This window comes from Danio rerio, chromosome 20 (genome assembly GCF_049306965.1).
Source record: "Danio rerio strain Tuebingen ecotype United States chromosome 20, GRCz12tu, whole genome shotgun sequence".
Classification (NCBI taxonomy): Eukaryota; Metazoa; Chordata; class Actinopteri; order Cypriniformes; family Danionidae; genus Danio; species Danio rerio.
In genome coordinates this window covers 34,258,184-34,279,244 of record NC_133195.1, presented here as the reverse complement: position 1 = coordinate 34,279,244, position 21,061 = coordinate 34,258,184, and the positions used below count along the sequence as shown (strand labels likewise).

At 35.0% G+C, this 21,061-nt stretch overlaps 2 protein-coding genes across 25 annotated transcripts in view; both read left to right on the top strand.

The window, feature by feature from the left end:
* LOC141379311 (uncharacterized) overlaps positions 1–21,061 on the top strand; it is a 701,133-nt gene that overhangs the window by 608,265 nt on the left and 71,807 nt on the right. The gene's annotated exons all lie outside the window — the stretch shown is intronic.
* sash1a (SAM and SH3 domain containing 1a) overlaps positions 1–21,061 on the top strand; it is a 315,826-nt gene that overhangs the window by 253,756 nt on the left and 41,009 nt on the right. For all 24 annotated transcript variants that reach the window (XR_012395552.1, XR_012395554.1, XR_012395553.1 and 21 more), the window contains exons 2-4: positions 7,009–7,137; positions 19,793–19,843; positions 20,043–20,092. Coding sequence is in view for 21 of the 24 variants with exons in the window: in XM_068215463.2 (XP_068071564.1) it covers positions 7,009–7,137; positions 19,793–19,843; positions 20,043–20,092 (230 nt within the window). In the remaining 3 variants the exon portion in view is untranslated. The remainder of the gene's footprint in view (positions 1–7,008; positions 7,138–19,792; positions 19,844–20,042; positions 20,093–21,061) is intronic.

The window sequence follows — 21,061 nt, the reverse complement described above, 5'->3', positions numbered from 1 at the left end:
AGCAGGTTCTGGAAAACTGAACTGCAATTAGATGCTGTATACTTTTGAGGAGTTAACAATGTTTAAAATGAAAAAAAAAAAGACTGTGAGGTGAAGTGTAGCCTACAGTGACAGATATCTCACTTCATTTTATCAACATGGGTCAACTCAAAAGAGCAAACAGTTTAGGAATTATTAATGATTATATGAGCACATAAACATAGCCCCAGCTGGACATTATAAACACAAGAGCTAAATGGCTGTACCTGCTGAAAGCCAAGTTTTTAGGAGAATTCTAGAACAATCTGTGTAGTTGCAGCATGTTTTTTCTCTCCCCCAAATGTTCTTTCATTTACAGGGCTAAACAATAAGGACTGCCCGATGTCCCAATTGTTACTGGTCTGATCGGGCAAGTGCTGCCTCGTCACTAAAGTTTCTTTTTTTCTTTTTTTTTTAAATTAATGTGACTTTGTCAATTGCATGCAAATACAGTCTTAGAATTGTGAAATAGTTTGTACTTTTAAGCCTTTAGAATGCCTTTTCTGTGATGTGGTAAATACCATATTGCTTCTCTGTTCCTCTTATGTGATTGGATGTTGTGAGCACTATTTTTTTTGTAACAATCAGTACAACAAAGAGACAGCAACATAGTGTCAACATCAAATTATGAGGCTAAAAGAAAACATCTCTAATGTCTTAAAAGCAGACATTTAAGTGGGTACAACACAACAAAAAAATGTGTTTTGCTCAGTTTGCCATCAGTTGGGAAATTCAGCCTTCTTTTGTTAGTTAATTTAGAACAGCATTCGAATATTTGCACCTTTTCCATACTGCTCTTTTTGTTTGCATAAAACTTGGATTTTTGTTCATTATACATTTATTTACATGTTTAAAATATTTAAACTCTAGAGTCACAGATGTTATTTTTGACAAGTTATTTAAAATATGTGGCTAAGAATTATCTATTAGCATATTTCTTTGTTTTTTGGTGGGGCCAGTGAAAATTTTGGCAGGGCAAGTAAAAATCTCAACCGCTGGCCAGATCGGGCCAGCCGAAAAAAATCCTTAGCCTGATCCTGATTTGTTAACTTTTGTTTTTCAATGAGTTTTTTGTCTATTCATTGGGTCATGTCTGTTTCAGCATTAGGGCTTGACGATTAATCAAAAGCAATTTTAAAAACGTATTTTGTCATCAAAGCCAGTTCTGGTAAACCTCTATCATGTGCGCTCCAAAAAGTTCACTGCTAAGCTATGCAAAATTCTATTCTAAAATTGAACATGATTTGATGAAATGATTCAAATGTCACACTATGTTCAACAGTAACTGGTTATTTCATGTGTCAGACGTTATTACAAAATTTCATCATAATTGCGCAATTGCATAATATTTCAGCTTTTGGTTTCCAGTCTTTATATCAGTTCAGATTGTTCCACGTGACTGGCTGATGTAGGATAGTTAAAACAGCAGCTGTTGGATTCAAGTTTTAAGGTTTGGACAAATAGTTTGAAGAGGTCTGCATTAGTTTGTGTTTAGAAATGTGTACATAAAAGTTGTGGTTCTAGTCACAGCAACAGCTTTGAGAGTTTTAAATGTTTGGCTTTTAGGGCTGGACAGCAGAGTTTGGGTGGTGCTGTTTGTGTGTTCAAACAGTGATTCATGTCTGCTAAACAAGACTCATTCAGTCTCCTTCTTTTGTAAAGCTTTCAGCTGAAGTGGGGCTGTGTTCAAGTAAAAGGCAACGTTTCTGTCCTCTACATCCTCTTCCAGATACAGACAGATGAGGCATGAGCTTTGAATTAGTCCATCAGCGAGATGCCCAGCTGGAAGCAGCAGACTCACACTCACTCACTTTAAGAGCAAAGGACTTTAGCATTACCTCACCGGAGGCCTGGAATGTGCGGAATGATAATAAGAATATGGGAGGCATGTGCTCTACAGATGGAGCCGAACTAATTCAGAAGAGTCAGTGCTGGTATAGGCACTATTTGGATTGAAGTATTTTCATTAGCAAAAAAAAGTTGATAATGCGTTTAAAGTTCATCTCATAAAATATTAACAACTTGTCTGTTGAACTGCATAAAATCAGTGTCACATTTTGTAAACCAGCACTACTAAACATACTACAACATACAACATATTGCTGAACCAAATCATATTGTATTATTTTTGCTTTTATAACTTGATTTGTAGGATAATTGTAACTTTTTATTGGAGAAACCGAGAAAAAAACAACTCCGTCAGTTCTTTTTTCTTAATTTTTGCTTGCCTGTGTTTTTGATTTCTATATAAATACAATTATATAAAGTTATGAGTCCATTTTAAGATTGGGATATGTCTTTGGATGGTTTTGGCTCTTTCTCTCATCACTCAGAGCTCTGCCCTGTCATTAAAGCAAGCTGCTGGACTCACCATCCAACCAGCAGCTTTCACTTGAAAAAGTCTGTCTAATGGTAACAGAAAGAAGCCTTGATCGTGGTTGCTGTTAAAACATTTTTATTTAGTCTTAGTTCAGTTGTTCTGTCTCTCTTTATCAATTATCCCAGAGTAAGGAGGATGTGACTCTCAGTGTTGCTTTAAAAAATCTCTCCAAGGCTTAGTTTAGGGCTTTTGTTTTTTCCGATTACGCATCCAGCAGCATAAATCTCACATTCACATCATGTTTTGTCTGAAAGCTGGAGGTGCTCTGCAGGCCAGCAGATTGGAATGCAAATGCTGGAATTTCTCACAAAGAGCAGCGTTCCGATGGGAATCTCAGTATTCTGAGATCATCTGTTTGCAGTTTTGTTGGAACCAATTTTGAGAAGCGCAAGAAAACATTTACTCTTGTTCTGTTATTAAGACAATATATTTATACAACACATTCTCACTCCCGAGTTGTCAAACACTGATGCTTATTCAGAGCTTCTTCACTTAACTTTGTGATCCCTTTGGCATTATTTTATGACATGCATGGTTTTAAGGCTTTTGGTTTTCACATTATGTGTCCCACCAAACTGGTTGGATGTATTGGTTAAATACAAATCTTTTTATAAACACGATGCAAGCTTTCAGAAATATATTGGAGCAACCGCGCATATCCTAAACCTACCCACTTCTGAACAACATAAGCAAGCTGCAGGTGCCATGTGAATTTATTACAAAAAGTCAACCATACAAAAGCAGTACAATCAAGTCATGTAAAGCTGTATGTCTTTATGTGAAGAAACAAGTAATTGATGATATTTTAAAGCTACTGTGAAGCATTTGACAAGCAAAACTGACATAAGACATTGGTTTCTCTTCTAGTGTTAATATTAGAATTTTTGTAACAACAGCATCTGAGCACCTCGGCGAATAGATAGATGGCAATCGTAGAATCATAATTTATTTTGAACAAAATTATTACTGTAGTTGTATCTGCCTGCTATGTCCTGTCTTTTATATTGACAGAATGTTAGGTTTGGTCCTAGGCTCTGGGTTATGTGCTCATAAATTCATGAAGTTCATAGTGTAATGTAAATAAAATAGTTTTGACTGTTTACTTTAGAAAAATGCACACCCCAATGACGACAAAAATATTACCCAATATGCAGTGGTGTGAAGTAACAAATTACAAATACTCAAACTACTGAGTAGTTTTTCTCAAGAATTGTAATTTACTAAGTAGTTTTAAAAATGTGGACTTTTACTTTCCCTTTATGTACATTTTTAGTGCAGTATTGGTACTTTTATTCCACTACTTTCCTTCAACCTGCAGTCATTATTTTTTCTTGTCTATGGGGTTTAGAATAATCCATCTTGCGATTGCTATAAATAGCATCATAATGAACTACCTAAAGACATGGGCACTTTATAATTGAAAGTGCCCAAAAGTAGATGCCAAAAATCTTTACACCCATTGACCCAAAGAATGTTTAGATGCATGTCGTTGATGAGAGGATAAAAGATGTTTACTCTAATGACTGAAATGGCCTTACACAAGCAGGCACAAGACATCAACATGACGTCCGATTGACGTTGTACCCCAACATCGTAGTGGAGTCAATGGACATTACCACTATGACATCTATCAGGATTTTGGTTGCCATACCTGAAGAATAGATGTCAGTATTTGACTTTAACATGATGTTGGTTTAAAGATGTTAGCTCGACGTTGGATTTTGGTCACTTTCTAACACACCCTAAAATCAACCAAATATTAGACTATTAAACAATTATTGGAAATCAAAATAAAGTCCTTAGACGCTGGCTAGACATTGAATTTTGGCCACCTGATATCACGACCTAAATCTAACCTAATATTAACGTCTAATATTAACTGTGCATGCTGAGCAATGACTAAAAGCACTACAAAAGGTTACGTTTACACATCCACAAATTAGATGTAAATGCATCAGCTTTTTACAGCATAATACTCGCTACTCATTACTCTTGAGTACTCATACTTTGAATGGTACTTTATGATTTTTCTGTACTGCTTCCACCAAGGCCAATATGTCATTTCATTATAACAATGAGTCCTGATTAAGCAACAATATGTGACAAGATTGTAGTGAGAGTGTTTGATTTATCAACTGCAGAATATTTTTGATGCATTGCACTGGAGTCATTGACAAATAATTTGATTTTAAATTTGTCTGGAATTTATAACATTCAAACGAAAAGCTTTCTGTCATCATGCTCCGTGTTTTCAGTCTGTAGTGCATATTTGTGTTGCCTCTCAAGTCCATGTCTGTACATGACAATTTCACAGTTGGGTGTGTGAGGCCCTGGTTTTCCTACCTCAACCCCATGTATACAATGACAGGATGCGTATGTTTGTCAGCATGGTCCTGAGCAGGATGAAGGCCTTTGTGTTTGACTTTTCATTCAACGACACTTTAAAGGGCATCTAGTACAGCAGCAGGAGAGATTCAACCAAACCTAGAACTCCTGATACAATAAACATAATCTTAAAAGTAACATTTCGGAAAAGAAACCATGCCACCTGCAGCTGCTGGAGTATTAATAGTTTTCTAAAGAAGCTAATCTTTAGCTTTGAGTGAAGGACCTTCCTATTGTATGTGCTTTTTTTCGCAACAGGCTGAGGTCATTCGTCACGAGCTTGTAGAAAAATAGGATACACCCACAGTCACTCACGCTGAAGTCAGAGCCAGGCAGCACCACAGTTGAATATGCGAAATCACAAGCAGACAGCTGCACAAAAGGTCAGAGAAGGCCATAAGGACTGGTCAGTAACTGAGGGCTTCTGCAATGTGTGTTTACTGAGTTTTTAAATAAGCGTTGCAAAGAAAATGCCACCAGGAGGGTGTAGCAGATTTATATGTTTGTCTAGTAAAAATGCTCTCAGGCCCCACCACAAAAATATAGTTTTATTTGTACTTACATGTGCACTTGCTCATTTTTTTAACACAATAAAAACTTGGTTGTAAGAGTACAGTGTTTTATCACAATAACACTTTTTATATTTAATAAATATGTCTTATAATATGTGTTCAATAATTAGTATTTGTATCTTTTAAAAAAAATATTGAATTATATTATTAAACTTGATTATAGGTGACTTTGCAACTGCTGGTCAACCAACTCTGACTAGAGTATATTAGGAGAGTAGACTGTTAGTAGAATGTAACACTATACATGCAAATTTACTCCTAGCTTAATGTAATGTCTGTTAAGAAATAAAGTTGTTAGTAGATATTAACCAGTGTAGTAACAATAATAATAAAAATGCAATAAAGGTTTAACAGTGTTTAAAGAGGACAGTCTAAATAAAGTATATTATATTATATTATATTATATTATATTATATTATATTATATTATATTATATTATATTATATTATATTATATTGTATTGTATTATATTATTCTTTTTTTTCGACTTTGTCCCTTTATTACTCAGTGGTCGTCACAGCGAAATTAACCGCCAACTTGTCCAGCATATGTTTTACAGAGCAGATGCCCTTCCAGCTACAACCCATCACTAGGAAACACCCATACACTCTCATTCACATACATACACTACGGACATGTGGGGGAAACCAGAGAACCCAGAGGAAACCCACGCAAACACGGGGAGAACATGCAAACTCTACACATAAATGTCCTAGCCGAGGTTCAAACCAGCGATTTTCTTGCTATGATGCGACAGTTCTACCCACTGTGCCACAGCGCTGCCCTGTATTATATTATATTATATTATATTATATTATATTATATTATATTATATTATATTATATTATATTATATTATATTATATTATATTATATTATGTTTTTTATTTTATATCATAAAGATTTCTTTCTCCCTCATTTAAAATTTTGGACATATGTAATTTATTGAGAACATTTTTAAGTAAATTTTTGCCCATTTTAAAAGTTTTATGTAAGAAAATTAATTTGGTTTATAAATGGTGTTTTTAACATGATAATAAGAAATAAGTCTCATAATCAGCTATATGATATTATACGTTCATAAATTTAAATTATTTTATAATCTTTATGTACATAAGATATTTTTGGAAATATTTTGACACAAGTTGCATGATGTTATTAACTGATTTATAAGATTGGGCCATCCTTGGCTTGTATACATGCAACAAAAAAATGAACTCAACAAATTGACAACTGCACTGTAAACCAATAGCATGGAAATTATAACCCCATAAATTCACAGAAGCCCAGCAAAAATCCTGTGGTCTGAGCCCAGAGTATCATATGTGGAGTAAAAGTAATGGAATGTTTGGACTAGATGTTTAGTTCAGCTTGCTTTCTGTCGCAGCAGATGTGTGCAATGTGTGCAAATCTTCTTTTGGCTGGCGCCATTCTTGTGATCCTAATTAAAATCGCGTGCCAGTGATAAGTTTTTAATGAAGCTCTCCTACATCTCCACTTGTGTTTGTTTGCGTTTCTAAGACTGTGAGGGGGGAGAAGCTGTAGCTTATAATTGAGAGATAGAATTAATTCACAAAACATTGATTAAAAGTCTTTTTTTTTTAAATAAAAAGTCATCAACGCCTGTCTCACTTGTATATCTCTGTTTGTGTAGGATGGCTCTCTGGGTAATATAGATGACCTGGCACAAGAGTACTCGGAGTACTACAACACATACTTCAGTGACGTCAGCGATCGGATGGAGGAACTGCGCAAACGGCAAGTCTCTCAAGAGCTAGACATGGTGAGTTCAGCCTCAGGTTTGTTGCACGTACAGTCTGGGTTAGCGCTGCACGATGTTGGAAAAATCTGATATTGCGATATTTCATTTTTCTGCAATAAATATTGCAAATCAAACTGGTTTAGTACAAATAAAGTATGAAAATATTAAGATTTTCGTTTTTGGATGAACTATTAATTTAAGAAAAGTTTACCTTTACGTGTCTAAAAGTGTGTGTATATATTCAGTTGAAGTCAGAATTATTAACCATTATTATTTACCGAAATCATGGCAAAGATAAAATAAATCAGTCATTAGAAATAAGTTATTAAAACTATTATGTTTAGAAATGGGTTGAAATAGTCTTTATTAAACAGAAATTGGGGTGAAAATTAAATGGGTCTAATAATTCAGGGGGGCTAAAAATTTTTTGTTCCCCTGTGTTTGTGTGTGTGTGTGTGTGTGTGTGTGTGTGTGTGTGTTTATATATATATATATATATATACATAGTATGTATTTATGTTTAATTTATGTATTTATTTATTATTATTATTGTTGCTATTATTTTTTGTTCTTCAATTTTTCAATTCAATTATAGGCGCCACCAAGGAGGTCACATGGTAAAATGACTACAATATTGACCACTAGCATAAACAAAACAAAGTGCTGAATGTATCTTTACCGATCTGTATATACTTAAATATATTCTGCAGAATAATGCTTTTGCTGAACAAGTAGCATGCAGTTTCAGTTCTTAAATTTTAAGCTTTAAACTTTGTCATTTCAGTCAGGATCAAGTTGGATAAACTCTGTAGGCTATGTACAATATTATATGCTTGAGTCTGGCCTTAATAAATAAAAAATTTAATGCTAAAGCTATTAATTCTGCATGGGCTATACTTGTTATTACAGTAACTGTTGTTTTAGTCATAATTCAGTGCATTAGTTTCTGTTTAACCTATATTCCAGGGACAATAAACCACAAGCACAGCTAATCACAAAATTCTCTTGTTTCTTTCATCACTTGGTGCTACAGAATGGCCATTGTAAACCTATGAGCTAATAGAAGGAAACGCTTGTCTTAAACCATTACAGAATGAAGACAAATGTGTTCACCCCATGGCCTTTCTCCATACGTGTTTGGATTGTCTGCGGTTCTGTCAGTGCTCTGCGTTTCTCGAGTGCGTCTGAAAGAATCTGTGTTCTCAGGGATGTAGGGTAGTGGGCCACCCAAGGTTGCTAGGAAACCGTTGGGCCCATTATAACATGCAGCTGGGGTTGGCAAAGTCTGGTGAGGGGATTTTGAGAGAAAGAAAGAAAACATGCTGAAAGTCATGCTCAGCTGTGGTGCTGGCCGCAGACAGGAACCAGTCATTCTCAAGGTTTGGAGAACATTGGGTACGCTATTGTGTAGATTTACAGCAGTAGATTTTTCTTCTTAGTATTCTAAAATGAACAAAGCAGATTTCCAGTAGGCATAGGTCAGTGTAAGATTTTGACAGTATGATAACCATGGAAAAAAGTGTTTACGTTGTGACGGTATTGTGATTACTGCTCTAAAAATTGTTCTATTTTTATTATTTTTTTTATTTATTATTTATTTTTATAACAACTTTTTTCCCCCATTTAACACAATATATTTTATTTTAATAAACGTTTCAAATACTTTAGAACCAGTAAACTTGTCAGGCTAAATAATTAAACTCTTCCGCTGTCATCATTAGTTTCAAAAACACTGAATTCTTTACATCTTTGGAGATCTTTTAGGATATAAAGTGAAGCCACTCCACTGTTCAGCTCTAAAGCATGCTATATGTTGGTTTAATAGCAATTTTCCTAATTTCCAATAATATTTTGGAAATTAGGATATTAGGAGAAATTAGGATATTAGGAGAAAATGCAAGAAATACAAGAATATTTTCTCCATAATCACTATACCAAAGCTGGACACTGGTTAAAAAAAACTTCAATTAGATTTTATATTATTTAGTAATTTGTTACTTAGTTTGTTTATTTCAAATATAAATTCAATTTAATTTTTTAAAAATTTATTATTTGTTTAATTGTCGACGTTAATCATCATGAATGTAAAATAACCCTTTTTTAAATGTGTATATAGTATTTTTTTTCAGGCTTAACAATGTCTTCTCAGCAAAACCAAAGCTAGAAATTAAGTTATCTTAGATATTTTTGCAATTCCAACATTTATTAATTTGCATTTTTTTGTAAAGCAGCAAAGTTTACTAGCGACTAAGTGACTTTAATTTTTTTGAAAATGTCTTATTGAATTTATTCTTGAATACTAAAGTGTGCCCATTTTTGCAACTGTTTTAGAACTTACGATTCAGTCGTCTATGGGAGAAAGGACTTGCAATAATAAACAGCAGAAAACAGTCGAACCGCTCTACAAACAAGTGTTTAAGACTATGTATAAAAAGTAGAATAATATAATATGAAAAGATCAGTTTGCAGGATGAAGCAGCATATTGATCCATTTTAGCATCTAAAAATCAATGGAAGTGAATGAGAGCAGAAGTCTCGAGCCAAAAATATTCCAATGACTGCAATCGCTCATAGAATAAGGTCAAAACTATGTTACCGTCAAATAAAATGGATATTATGCCAACTTGCTACTGTAGGCACTAAGGCCCAATTCATTTTTTGTACCCCTACCCCTTCCCCTTCAAAATTTACCCCTTGGAATTGGGACAGCACCTGCACACGTCACCATATGTCAACGTGATCTCATGCTTCATATGAGATCAGACAATCGCAACTACTGTAGTTATTCCAGTTGTGCTATTTTTTGGTATTTATCTTCAGGAAATCACTGAAGGCATATATCATGTTATCCTGACAATATAATGTGGCAATAAGATCATAACTATACTGTGCATTTACACAGTGGCCATATTCATCAATGTAAACCCTTTAAAAACAACATCAACGTTATAGCAGACACTGTAAAAAGCCCATTGTTATCCACTATTTGTCACACAAAATTTATCGGTTTTTATTTTAGCTTTTTTTTTTTTTTAAAGCAAGACTGTAAAACATGAACACGGTTTTAAATATTAAAACGTGTAAAAATTTGGAATAATGACAAAAAATACTAATTTGTAGATCTCCTTACTTCTAGGTGCAGTGATTCTGCTTTTGTGGCTGGTGTTTTCTGTTTTCTTACACCTTGGTTTCGAGTATGGTCCTGAAAAATCTGCATTCGAAGGAGTATTCACCCCTTATCCTTAGCCCTACGCTTTCAAGCTAAAGAAAATTGGGACACCTCTACCCCTTGACAAGAACGCGCAAAACGAGGGGTAGGGGTAAGGGGAAGGGCTAAGGGGTAGAACTAGGATTTTGCCTTAAAACATTTGCAATCCTTGCTCCACCTATGAGTTCTTCTGATTGGCCCACTGCATTGAGACTGACATTGATGAGCAGCAGTGGATGTTTAAAGGTTTTTTTTTTTTTTTTTTTTTTTACTTGACACACCGTCTAAAGAATTTGGCACTCATTTGTAAGGCACTTCAATGATGCGAGATGCGAATGCAGCGGTCACACACATCTGTCAAGCATGTTCACCTTGAAAAATAATTAAACGGTTAGTTATTCATTTAATTGAAAAAAATGTGTTCTGTGTGAATGGTTAAAGGCTGTTGTTGTTCATTCCATACTAAAATCACATGATCCAGGCAGCGTTACAAGTCAACATGATTCAAAGAGCATCATGACATAGCATTTAAGTCAACTTGTTGATTAGTCTGTGTAACCCTATACTGTGTAGAAGTTCAAATATCATTGCTGTTTGTATTCCAATGAAAAAAAAAAACAGCAGCATATGCTTTTTGAGCAATTATTATTTTTAATATTGCATGAATAACAAAACGTTCCTCTACATATTCTGTTTATTCATCTTCTCTTCCTATCCAGAATCCAGCTCCACACCCTGCACTGTTCAAACCATACACTAAAGTTAAATCTGGTTAATACAGGGTTGAGCGCTGAACCAAACCCACCTAAATCAGCACTGCGTGACACAGCTGTGTTTATTTAGTAATCGGGATTCATTCCTCTGAGATACTAGTGTTCTTTCCACATGCTCTTTAATGAATATCGAGCGCTTCATCTGTTATTAAATTACTTCTATTTAAGTTTATCTTTATACACCATATCTCTACCCTTTTAATTAGCACAAGATAGCCGCCAACAAAGAGATTAAGCTCATGCAGGCGTCTGATCTCATTACCAGTCGAGTTCAAAAATAGTTCTCCACATTGATGATGTATCAAAGGACGTAGCGATAAATCCCGAGCTGAGGGTGTCGTCTGTCAACAGAGGCTTTAGTCTAAGGCTAATGGGGCTGGAGGAAGTGTCAAGTGGGCCAAGTAGGTCATCTCTTTATGCATTTAGTGTTGCTGGTCATGTGCCATTTTCTGGGAGTATCATGAAAAGGAAATGAGGACACTGGAGTAGCTGCTGGCGGTGGTGAAAATTCAGTTAATTAGAAATTGGATGATATGGATGATGTTGGGAATTTTTCTAGAAGGTGTTTTGCATTTCATGTGCAAGTGCAAGAACAACACACTTGTTTTGGGGCTCTGCAGGTCTACACAAGTTGAACTGGTTGGTTTGGTAACGCAAGTGATTTTGACGACTCATTTATCCTCCTCAATCTTGTTTTTATTTAAGCAACTTTTGCTATGACACCATGTTTGGGATATTTTCAGTGAGAAAACATGAAAGTGGAAATGGGATACTCATTGTGTTCGAACAGAGTGGCTGCTGTCCAGTCTGAGGGTAGTAACAGGTGATTGTGCTCTTCTAGATTAGTATTTTAAAGGCCAGGTTTCTGGCTTGATAATTTCAGCATTGCCTCTCTTGAGAGTTTTGACGTGTGTGTGACCTTTTTGAAATTTTTGGCAGCTTGAAAAAGTCCAAATGCTATACTGGCTGTAGTCTTTTCTTTCTGGTGCTTTTTTTTCATCCTCACATCCTCGCGCTAATTTCCATAAACACTGTCACCCAGCTAACCTCTTTCCAAAAGGCACGTAACCCTGTATCAGAGGCCAAGTTGGCGATGGGCCCTTGGCTTTCTCCCCTGAACCCGAAAGAGGGGAAAGGTCACCGGTTTTAACCAGAGGCAACACTGAAGGCTATTGTGAGAGAGTCACAAATGTTGTGGTCTATTCATACTTTAACAGAATGAATCTCTGAGCACATGCAGGAATCCACACTGAAGGACAGCATCAAATGAAACAAGGCCCTTGGTTTCCTCATTCACTGCTTCCTTTTCTGACAGAAGTGAAGTTCATGTGCTATTTGAAGCAGTCTGAGACTTTCTCTTCTCTATTTCTAGTCTTTGGTTTAGTTGTGGGCATTTTCAAACGCCCTAGACATTCCCGAGTCCGATTTGAGATATGATTTCTGTTTCGTTTCCTCCGATATCTCCGCAGAGAGCTGACAGGGCCAATTCGGGCTTCCACTTTTGCTCAGCACTCTTCCTCTCTGTGTCGCTCTGCTTGTATAAAAGCTACCCTGATGACAATGAGTTAAGAAAACATCCTCTGCTCAGTGTGCTGCATGGATAAACCCTATTTCACCAAAAACAAACTAGCCATGCTGCTGTCCCACTATCTGTTCATACAGAGACAGTCTCCTTTATTCCATTTGTCAGACAGAGAGTCTCTATAAGCCACACAACTGGACTGTGGATAGCAGTGTGTGTTATTGGTCTGAGCATGAGCATCAGTTGTGTAGGTGGAATAATAATAGTGAACATTAAGTTGATTGTTTAACTGATTTAAACTTTTGGCTAACAGTTAATAAGATGAACAATGTAATTATTCTTTTTTTGGCAAAGTCAGTCTTAATACATCTTTACCTTAAAGGGGTAGTTCACACAAAAATGAAATTTGTAATAATTTGTTATTGTATTTGTTAATTTATTTATAATGAATTAAGAAATATTATATATTGTATAGTAAGTAGCTGCATTTAAAAGTTTGAGAAATTCAGATGGAGCAGCAGCTAAGCAAATAGCTGTTATTATCACAGAATGATTACCTACAATTTCATTATAGGACAATTAAATTGTCTGAAATAATGAATACGATATTTCGTCGCTTGTTAGTAAACTATGACTCACCATATTAAATGCTACTTCATCACAAACCACATATTAGATATTAAAGAGCCCCTATTTTGCATTATAAAAGATCTTATTTTGGTTTTTGGGTTCTCGGCAGAGGATTGCGAATTCAGAAACGCATTAAAATCAGTAAAGGTGGAAGCACGCATCATGTTTTCAATGTGGTTTTGGATGCAATATGTGAACATAAAGATTTAACCTGAGAGATGCAGTACAAGCACTAGTCTATAACAGATAAGTGATTAAAAGCCACGTGGAGCGATTACAAGTCACAGCACACAATTAAATACATGTTTAATTACACAAATAACATGCTAACTACACAAAATGAGGCAACAGTTTTAATCACATTTACATGTTATGATTAGGAGAAACTAGTCCATATGAACTGTAACAGTTACTGACAAAGTCCCTTTCAAAGTCTGGCAAAGTCCCCTACATAATAGTCTCTGCTGCACCTTCCTTTAATAGCAAACGGCTAGCGAATCCCTCGCTACAGAGTAGGTTATTGTATAAAAAATCTGAAAAATGACAGGAACAAACACAGCACACGGTTGGCTATACTGTGGTATTGTTGTGAAAATGAACTTTAACTCTTCATTCTGAGTCAACTGTTTTGTTAAAGAATCAATAGTTTCAAACACGGTGCACTTTCAGATTTAAACCTCAGCTGAATGTTTTGACGTGCTGTGTTGCAGACTGAATGGAAGGTCATTTTCAAAAACCCACAATGGAGGTGTTTACATACTGAAGACAGAACTGTATTCACTGACAAAATGTGCATGATAGTCACCTTTGATTTATCACCCAGCCCTCAGATTGATGATGAACAGTTTTGGGGTTTTCTATTTAACATTTTAATTTTATAATTGCTCTCAAGAATCATTTCCAAAACTCTGGCACACCCCATGGCTGTTCTGTCCCTCTCTCTTTCAAAGCTCAGACTTGTTGTGGTTTACTCAAAGGCATGTAGTGGCATTTTGATTTAATTCCCGTTGGTCTGCATCTAGGTCTTGTTACAGAAGTGAACCTTTATTTGAGGGAGAATCCACATACATGCGCATACAAGCATAGGTGACACGCAAAGATAAATGTATCATGATGCTGACATACAATACTAACCTGTTTTAGAAATATTTAAGCATAAGACTCTTCTCCCCCTGACTGGTATTTCAGGTAGAAACCATGCAGCTGGAATACTGGAATCGTTTACCCACAAAGCGTCACACACTGTGAATGTGGATCTGTGTGTTTTGTTTGTTTACAGTGGTAGGGATGGTTGGTCTGGTTCTACAAGGACACGTTCCCTACCTGCTACTCAACCAAACGTCTCTACTGATTGGGCAACAGGAGCCAAGACTCTCCCCATGATTCGACCACATCCACCCACCCAAGCTTTTTTTTCTGCCAACCTGACTGTGTGTGTCCTGTCCCGCACACTGAGACTCTGTATGCAAGTCTGTTAAACACCTCATTAGCCTCCTCCAGTTTGTTTATTCCCCCAGTGCTCCCATGCCAACCAGAATGCCACCAAACAACCTTGTGATTTTTATTCATAAACTGAATGGTGATTAGTCTCTCTGCAGAGGCAACATGCTAAAAATTGACTCATTTGAAGGCTCGACACATTAGCACTTTGTTTCAGAAAATAGCTAGAGGTTTTTCATTTGTTCCCTGTGAAGTTAGCATGTTACTAAGCCAATAAAATGTAGAGACCTGTAGAGCTGCACACCAATGGATTTGCTCTTCAGTTTGTTGACTTTCAGCAGTGAATATTAAACCACACTGAACTGAACTAAACTGAACTAAACTTAAACTTTGAAAACTGAACTGGCACTGTTTCAAATCACTATAATCTTCTCTATGAAGCTGCTTTGACACAATCTACATTGTAAAAGCGCTATAGAAATAAAGGTGAGTTGAATTGAGTGGAAAAAAAATTTCCTTTATATATTTAGAACAGAACTAATTATTTTCTGTAAGACACTTTAAGTATTTTCTCTCATTTTAATTGTTAAGGTTATTATGCTCCTTGTTATTGCGCGATTAAAATTTTAAATGGTTTTAATTTGCTCAGCTTCTAAAGTGGTTCCAAACCTTTGAGGTTTTCTACTGTTTACCATAAAAAAAAAAAGATTTTTTGAAGAATGTTGGAAAACGCTTACCATTGACAAGGAAAAACTAATACAATGAAGGTCATTGTGTACCAATTTTCAGCATTTTTATGTTCAAAAGGAGAACAGGTTTGTGACGAGTGAAAGGTTTGATTCGATTTATTTATTTCAAACAGAAAAATCATACACAAAACAATACTTTTAAACAAAATATATTACATCATGGTCGAAATGGTGCATGTTGAAGCACAAGCTTATAATTATCTCCACCCCATTACCACACACACATCATTCATCTATTACTTCAACTTATTTCTTCTTTTTACAGGACACATACCTGAGTTTTACATGAAAAATATTTCATCCTTTTGGCATCTTGGACATATTTTATTGTTAATTCACCATTTATACATTTACATTTTATAGCATAGACCCCAAAAATACATATTTAAATACATATAGCATGTATTACAAACAGCTATTTACTGTAATTTCATTGTACCTTTCTTAATTTGTTCTTTTTTTATCAACTATATTCATTAACATATTTCTTTAATATATATATATATATATATATATATATATATATATATATATATATATATATATATATATATATATATATATATATTAAATTAATATATTAATATAATTAATATATTGATTTAATATATATATATATATATATATATATATATATATATATATATATATATATATATATATATATATATATATATATATATATAATTAATATATTAATATAATTAATATATTGATTTATGTTCTGACATTGTTTGAAATTTTGTTTCATAATTTCAAATCACATACAGACATACACACATTTTTGAACAGTTGTCCTTGTTTTCAGCCTCCTAAGATTTAGTTCCTCTCTCAGAATAATGCTGAGTAATTTATAACAGAATTAAAATTTTTGAGCAAACTGTTTCTTTAATTAAACCAAAAATGTGATGTGGCTTATTGCAATTATCTGTTCACAAAGCTAGCTTAATTAAATGCACATAGTCTGTACCTGTTTCAGAATGAAGCACAGCACTTTGGACACTTTTTTTACATGAGCAGTTCATGTTATAGTATATGTTCAGTGTCGTAGAGAAGCTCTGTTTGAAGTAAATGTTAATCCACATGAACCCAAAGAAAAAAAAAAATTTTTTTAAAGTAGTAATTTCAATTAGGTTTTAATTGATTATAATAATACATAGCAAAAATAATAATTCTGGAAATAATAAAGAAGTTGTTTACATTTTATCTCTACTTTTTTGATTTGTCTTTCAGTTGAAATCTCTTTGTCTGTCACTCCACTATCTTGTCTGCTTGTCAAAGTTGCTTATCATCTGCAGTGAGGTTGACAGTGATCTGTCAAAATCATTTTTAGTTTAGGAAGGTCTGCATTATCATGCCTCAGCATCTCAGAATGCTGTGTGCATTTGTAATCATGTGCTCTATTGATCTGTTTAAATGGGTGTGAGCGGATACAGTAGTGACATTGTGCTGCCTATTAAGTCAATTTCATCTTCGGCATACAGTACTAGGTCGAAAACAGTCATGCTCAGGCAATCACAGACACACAGTCACTCATCATCCACCAGCTGCTGGACCTCAATATCATATAGCAATCAGAGCTCATGTTTTAGCGCTGCAATTAGATTGTGAAGAGGAGTCTTATTTTAGTTGTTGATGAAAATAAAACGGCAATTTGCCAAAGATGGTTATTTGTTTTCTCAGAAGATTATAAATGAATAAAAAAATCTTTATTTATATTCTTATTGTCATTGAAACTATTATCTTCTGAAGCAACAGCAGTCGTAATATATTGGGATGCTGTGCACAAAAAACAGCTATTTTTTCTAATAACATTTTTCAAAACTTCTCCTAAATGTTTTTTTGGAACAGAATTGGCTTCTTATAAAAACTATTTTAGAATCTTACTGATCCAATATTTTGACCGGTATAGATGTGTGGTTGTGTAAATGTGTGCTGCTGTGAAGTGTGCATGTGTCAGTGAGTGCACACGACACAGAGCTTCTCTTTGTGAATGGATATGTGTTTTGGATGACACGGGCAGCAGCAGTGTGTGTACAAATAAATCAGTGTGCCAATGGGAGCATGTGCCCACTTGGTATGGGGCAGTTGGTGATGCCATGCTGCTGATGATACAGAACACGGACCTCTGTGTGTGTTTACGTTGACCAGTATGTGTTCATTTGGAACTTCAGCTTGCCCACAGTGCTTGTGTGCGTGTGCGCGCGTGTGCGCGTGTGCGTGCGTGTGTGCGTGTGTGCGTGTGTGCGTGTGTGCGCGTGTGCGCGTGTGCGTGTGTGTGTGTGTGTGTGTGTGTGTGTGTGTGTGTGTGTGTGTGTGTGTGTGTGTAATTGGGTTGCATGGTTTACCTGTGCTATGGTAGTATCGTGTTACTATGTCTTCAAAACACTGGCAGTGCCACTGTAGTTTGTAAACGGTAATATCGTCTTTAATGGTTTATTTAGAGTACATAATATTGCATGTTGAAAAGTCACTATAATGCTCACTTGTGTACAGCAACAGACCATTTATTTGAATAGTCTGTGGAGTCCCTTAAGGTTGCAAAACTTTTGTGGTTGCCTATTGCATTTTTCTGACATTTCAGTTCAGTAGCTACAACAACTGCAACAATCTTTTAAAGAACGACTCACAAAGTGAAATTTTGAATTACTTTGGATTCTTACAAACATTGAAACTGTTTTTTCTACTAAAATAAACACATTTTTCTTTCTTTCATGGAGGACTTCACTTTTAGAGTAAAACGTCTGATTTACTACTTAGAAGCTTCCGAACTTTACCAACACACCACTGAGCACTAAAGCAGATGGATGTAGTGGCATAGAGACAAAACACACACAAACAGACATCCTGACCTAAAAACAGTACTTCTCTTTAAAGAAAATGCTGCATTTGCATGAAAGAGGCTTGAAGATTACTACTGTGATAACTGAGGGTCTGGACACAAAATTTCCACAATACTGTCCACCAAATGTTCAGACGTATAGACAGTGCATGTGTTGTACCAGTGGGGCCTCTTCCATCAAAACATAGTACGTCATTAAAAACGCTGTTTAACAGCTATTTTAGCAACCTTTTCTGATTTTACCTTGTTTATTTATATAGCAAATTTATTTTACAGAAATATCAGAATTTAATACAACACAGTGCTTTTTAGGTATAGAAGTACTGGGGCTGTGAGCTTGTTTTGTTTTCTAAAACGGCTGATGTTCACATTTTGACCCATATGCAGATATGTGGAAGGTCAGTGTGCTAGCAGAGGCCTTGGTTTTGAAAAGTAAGCTGTGAGAATGAGTAAGCAATGATGCTGACTCTGTACTGAGAGCACAATAGATTTTCCATTAGTTCCCGTCAGCCTCAACTGATGGTTTCAGAGTTGTTAAGTCGGGTTGTTTAAAAAAAATGAATGAAAGCACCATCTTGACCTTTACTCGACTAGGCCTTTCTGCCAGGACACCTACCAGACCAGTTAAGAACAAAAAAACAATCACTCAGGGCAGCACGATTCCTACAAAATGAGGTTACCTCTGAAGTGCAAGTTCTTCTTGATTTACAGGCTAGTTACCCCTTTGAAAGTATTTCAATTTGAACTTAAGACAGATGACAACATGTTCCTAGTCAAGAATTTATGCATTCATCTAATTACAAATTTTGCCTTTATACCTATAATTTTTATCGATATTTAATTCATGTTGGTTTGTAAGAAAAAAAAAATTTAGTATTTTGAATAAAAAAAGAAACTGTATATTTATATGCATATTTATTTTTTTTATTTAATTAATTATTTGATTCATTTAATTAATTATTTTATTTGTTTATTTTATTTATTGGTTTTATTCATTTATTATTTCTCACTACAATGCAAAGTAAATCTATTTTATACTTTGTATTATGGACAAAAAATAAACAAATTGGAGAAGGCATGTGACCAACACAATTTTCAGTGGTCCAGATTAAGTGGCTAATCTTTTTTTTTTTTTTTTTTTTTTCAGTCTTTGTGTTATTCTGCTTTATTCTATTTTCACTGTTATGCCTATGTGGCAAGTAAGACATTGCCAGTGTATGTTTCTAGCAGGGTTCATGTGTGCTGTATTTCCAGTAGGTTTGGTTTATTCCACATGATGTTGATTTTTATTTTTATTTTTTTGCTGTCTTTTGCTGCTGCACAGGACTAGCAGGTTCAGTATGCCTCAAGTGTTGTGTGCGTGTGTGTATGTTTGTGCAGAGGACAGAAGGTGCGGTTTCATAATGACAAGTCAGGCTCCTAGCACATGGATGTGTGGCCCTATATTAGTGGCATGTCGGTGTTTGTTTGTGCGCCCTTGTTCCTAACCCTCTCTTTTTCTGTGTTTTCTAGGAAAAATCAGACACTAGTCTAAACTCTTCACAGCTCCGCTCAGACATCCAGGTCAGTCGACCCACAATGCAGTGCAGATCTGCTTTCAGACCTTCACACACCTGCAGTCATCATCATAAATCACTGTTACAACACAGTGATAAATCAGCTGACTGCATGCTCAAATTACACTGATTCGTATTTCAGCAGTGATTAAACTCAGTGTGTGTGTAATTACAGTAATTAACCGCAGTGTTGTCTTTGTATGCAGGATTCATTTGGATTCAGCAGTGAGGTGTCCACACCAGAGGCTGAGAGAAAGTAAGAAATTCTCAATGCACTTACTAATTTTTAGTAGTTGGCTGTAAATGATACGAAGTGAGAAAAAAAAAAACTTTACAAGTGAATCAGCAAAGGGATGGTTTTAATGTTCAAACAAACTATGACTAGCCATGTTATCTTTTTAGTTTATAATAAATTCTATTATTTATCTTCTTGCCATCAAGTATAGTTGTAAGTATTAGTCATTAGTAGATATTTGTAAATATTCTATAAAGAACTAGTGATTTTTTTGCAGATATTAGTTGCTTGCTTGTTTTTTATATACTAGCACATTTTATTATCCTAGTAATAAATAACTGCTGCTAATGTTCTAGTAAGAATTTAGAATACATACTAGCCAAAACTAGTATGAAAAAAATGTGTTACTATAGTTAGAATGTATAGTCAATTTATAAAAACTAGTCGGCGCCGGTAGCCTAGTGGTACTGCGTGCTGACATATAGCACCAGTGTGCTCATGGTGACCCAGGTTCGATTCCCGTCTCGAGGTCCTTTGCCGATCCTTTCCCTCTCTCTGCTCCCAGTGCTTTCCTGTCTGAATTCTCTACTGTCCTATCAAAATAAAGGTGAAAAACCCCTAAAAAATAATTAGATAAAAATATATATATAAAAACTTAATAGTATCTATGTGATAGGTATACAGAAAACAAGTTAGTGCTAAAATAAGTAGTGTCTGTTTAGTAGGTCTAATCTAGGGCTAGTAAGAGCTAGTTGCTAATTAATCAGTATGTGTACTTAATAGTAGCATAAAAATATAAACTAGTGCATTATATAGTGTAAATGTTAAAATGGTTTGCCATAAACCAACAACTTAATGCGTTCAAAACTTAATTCAAGGGATAGTTTACCCAAAAAATGAATGAATGTTGTTGTTGAAATGCCAATGGTCAATAATTGCATTTTATGATTAACCAAGACTCACAGTTTCAGCTAAAAATCATCTTTTATG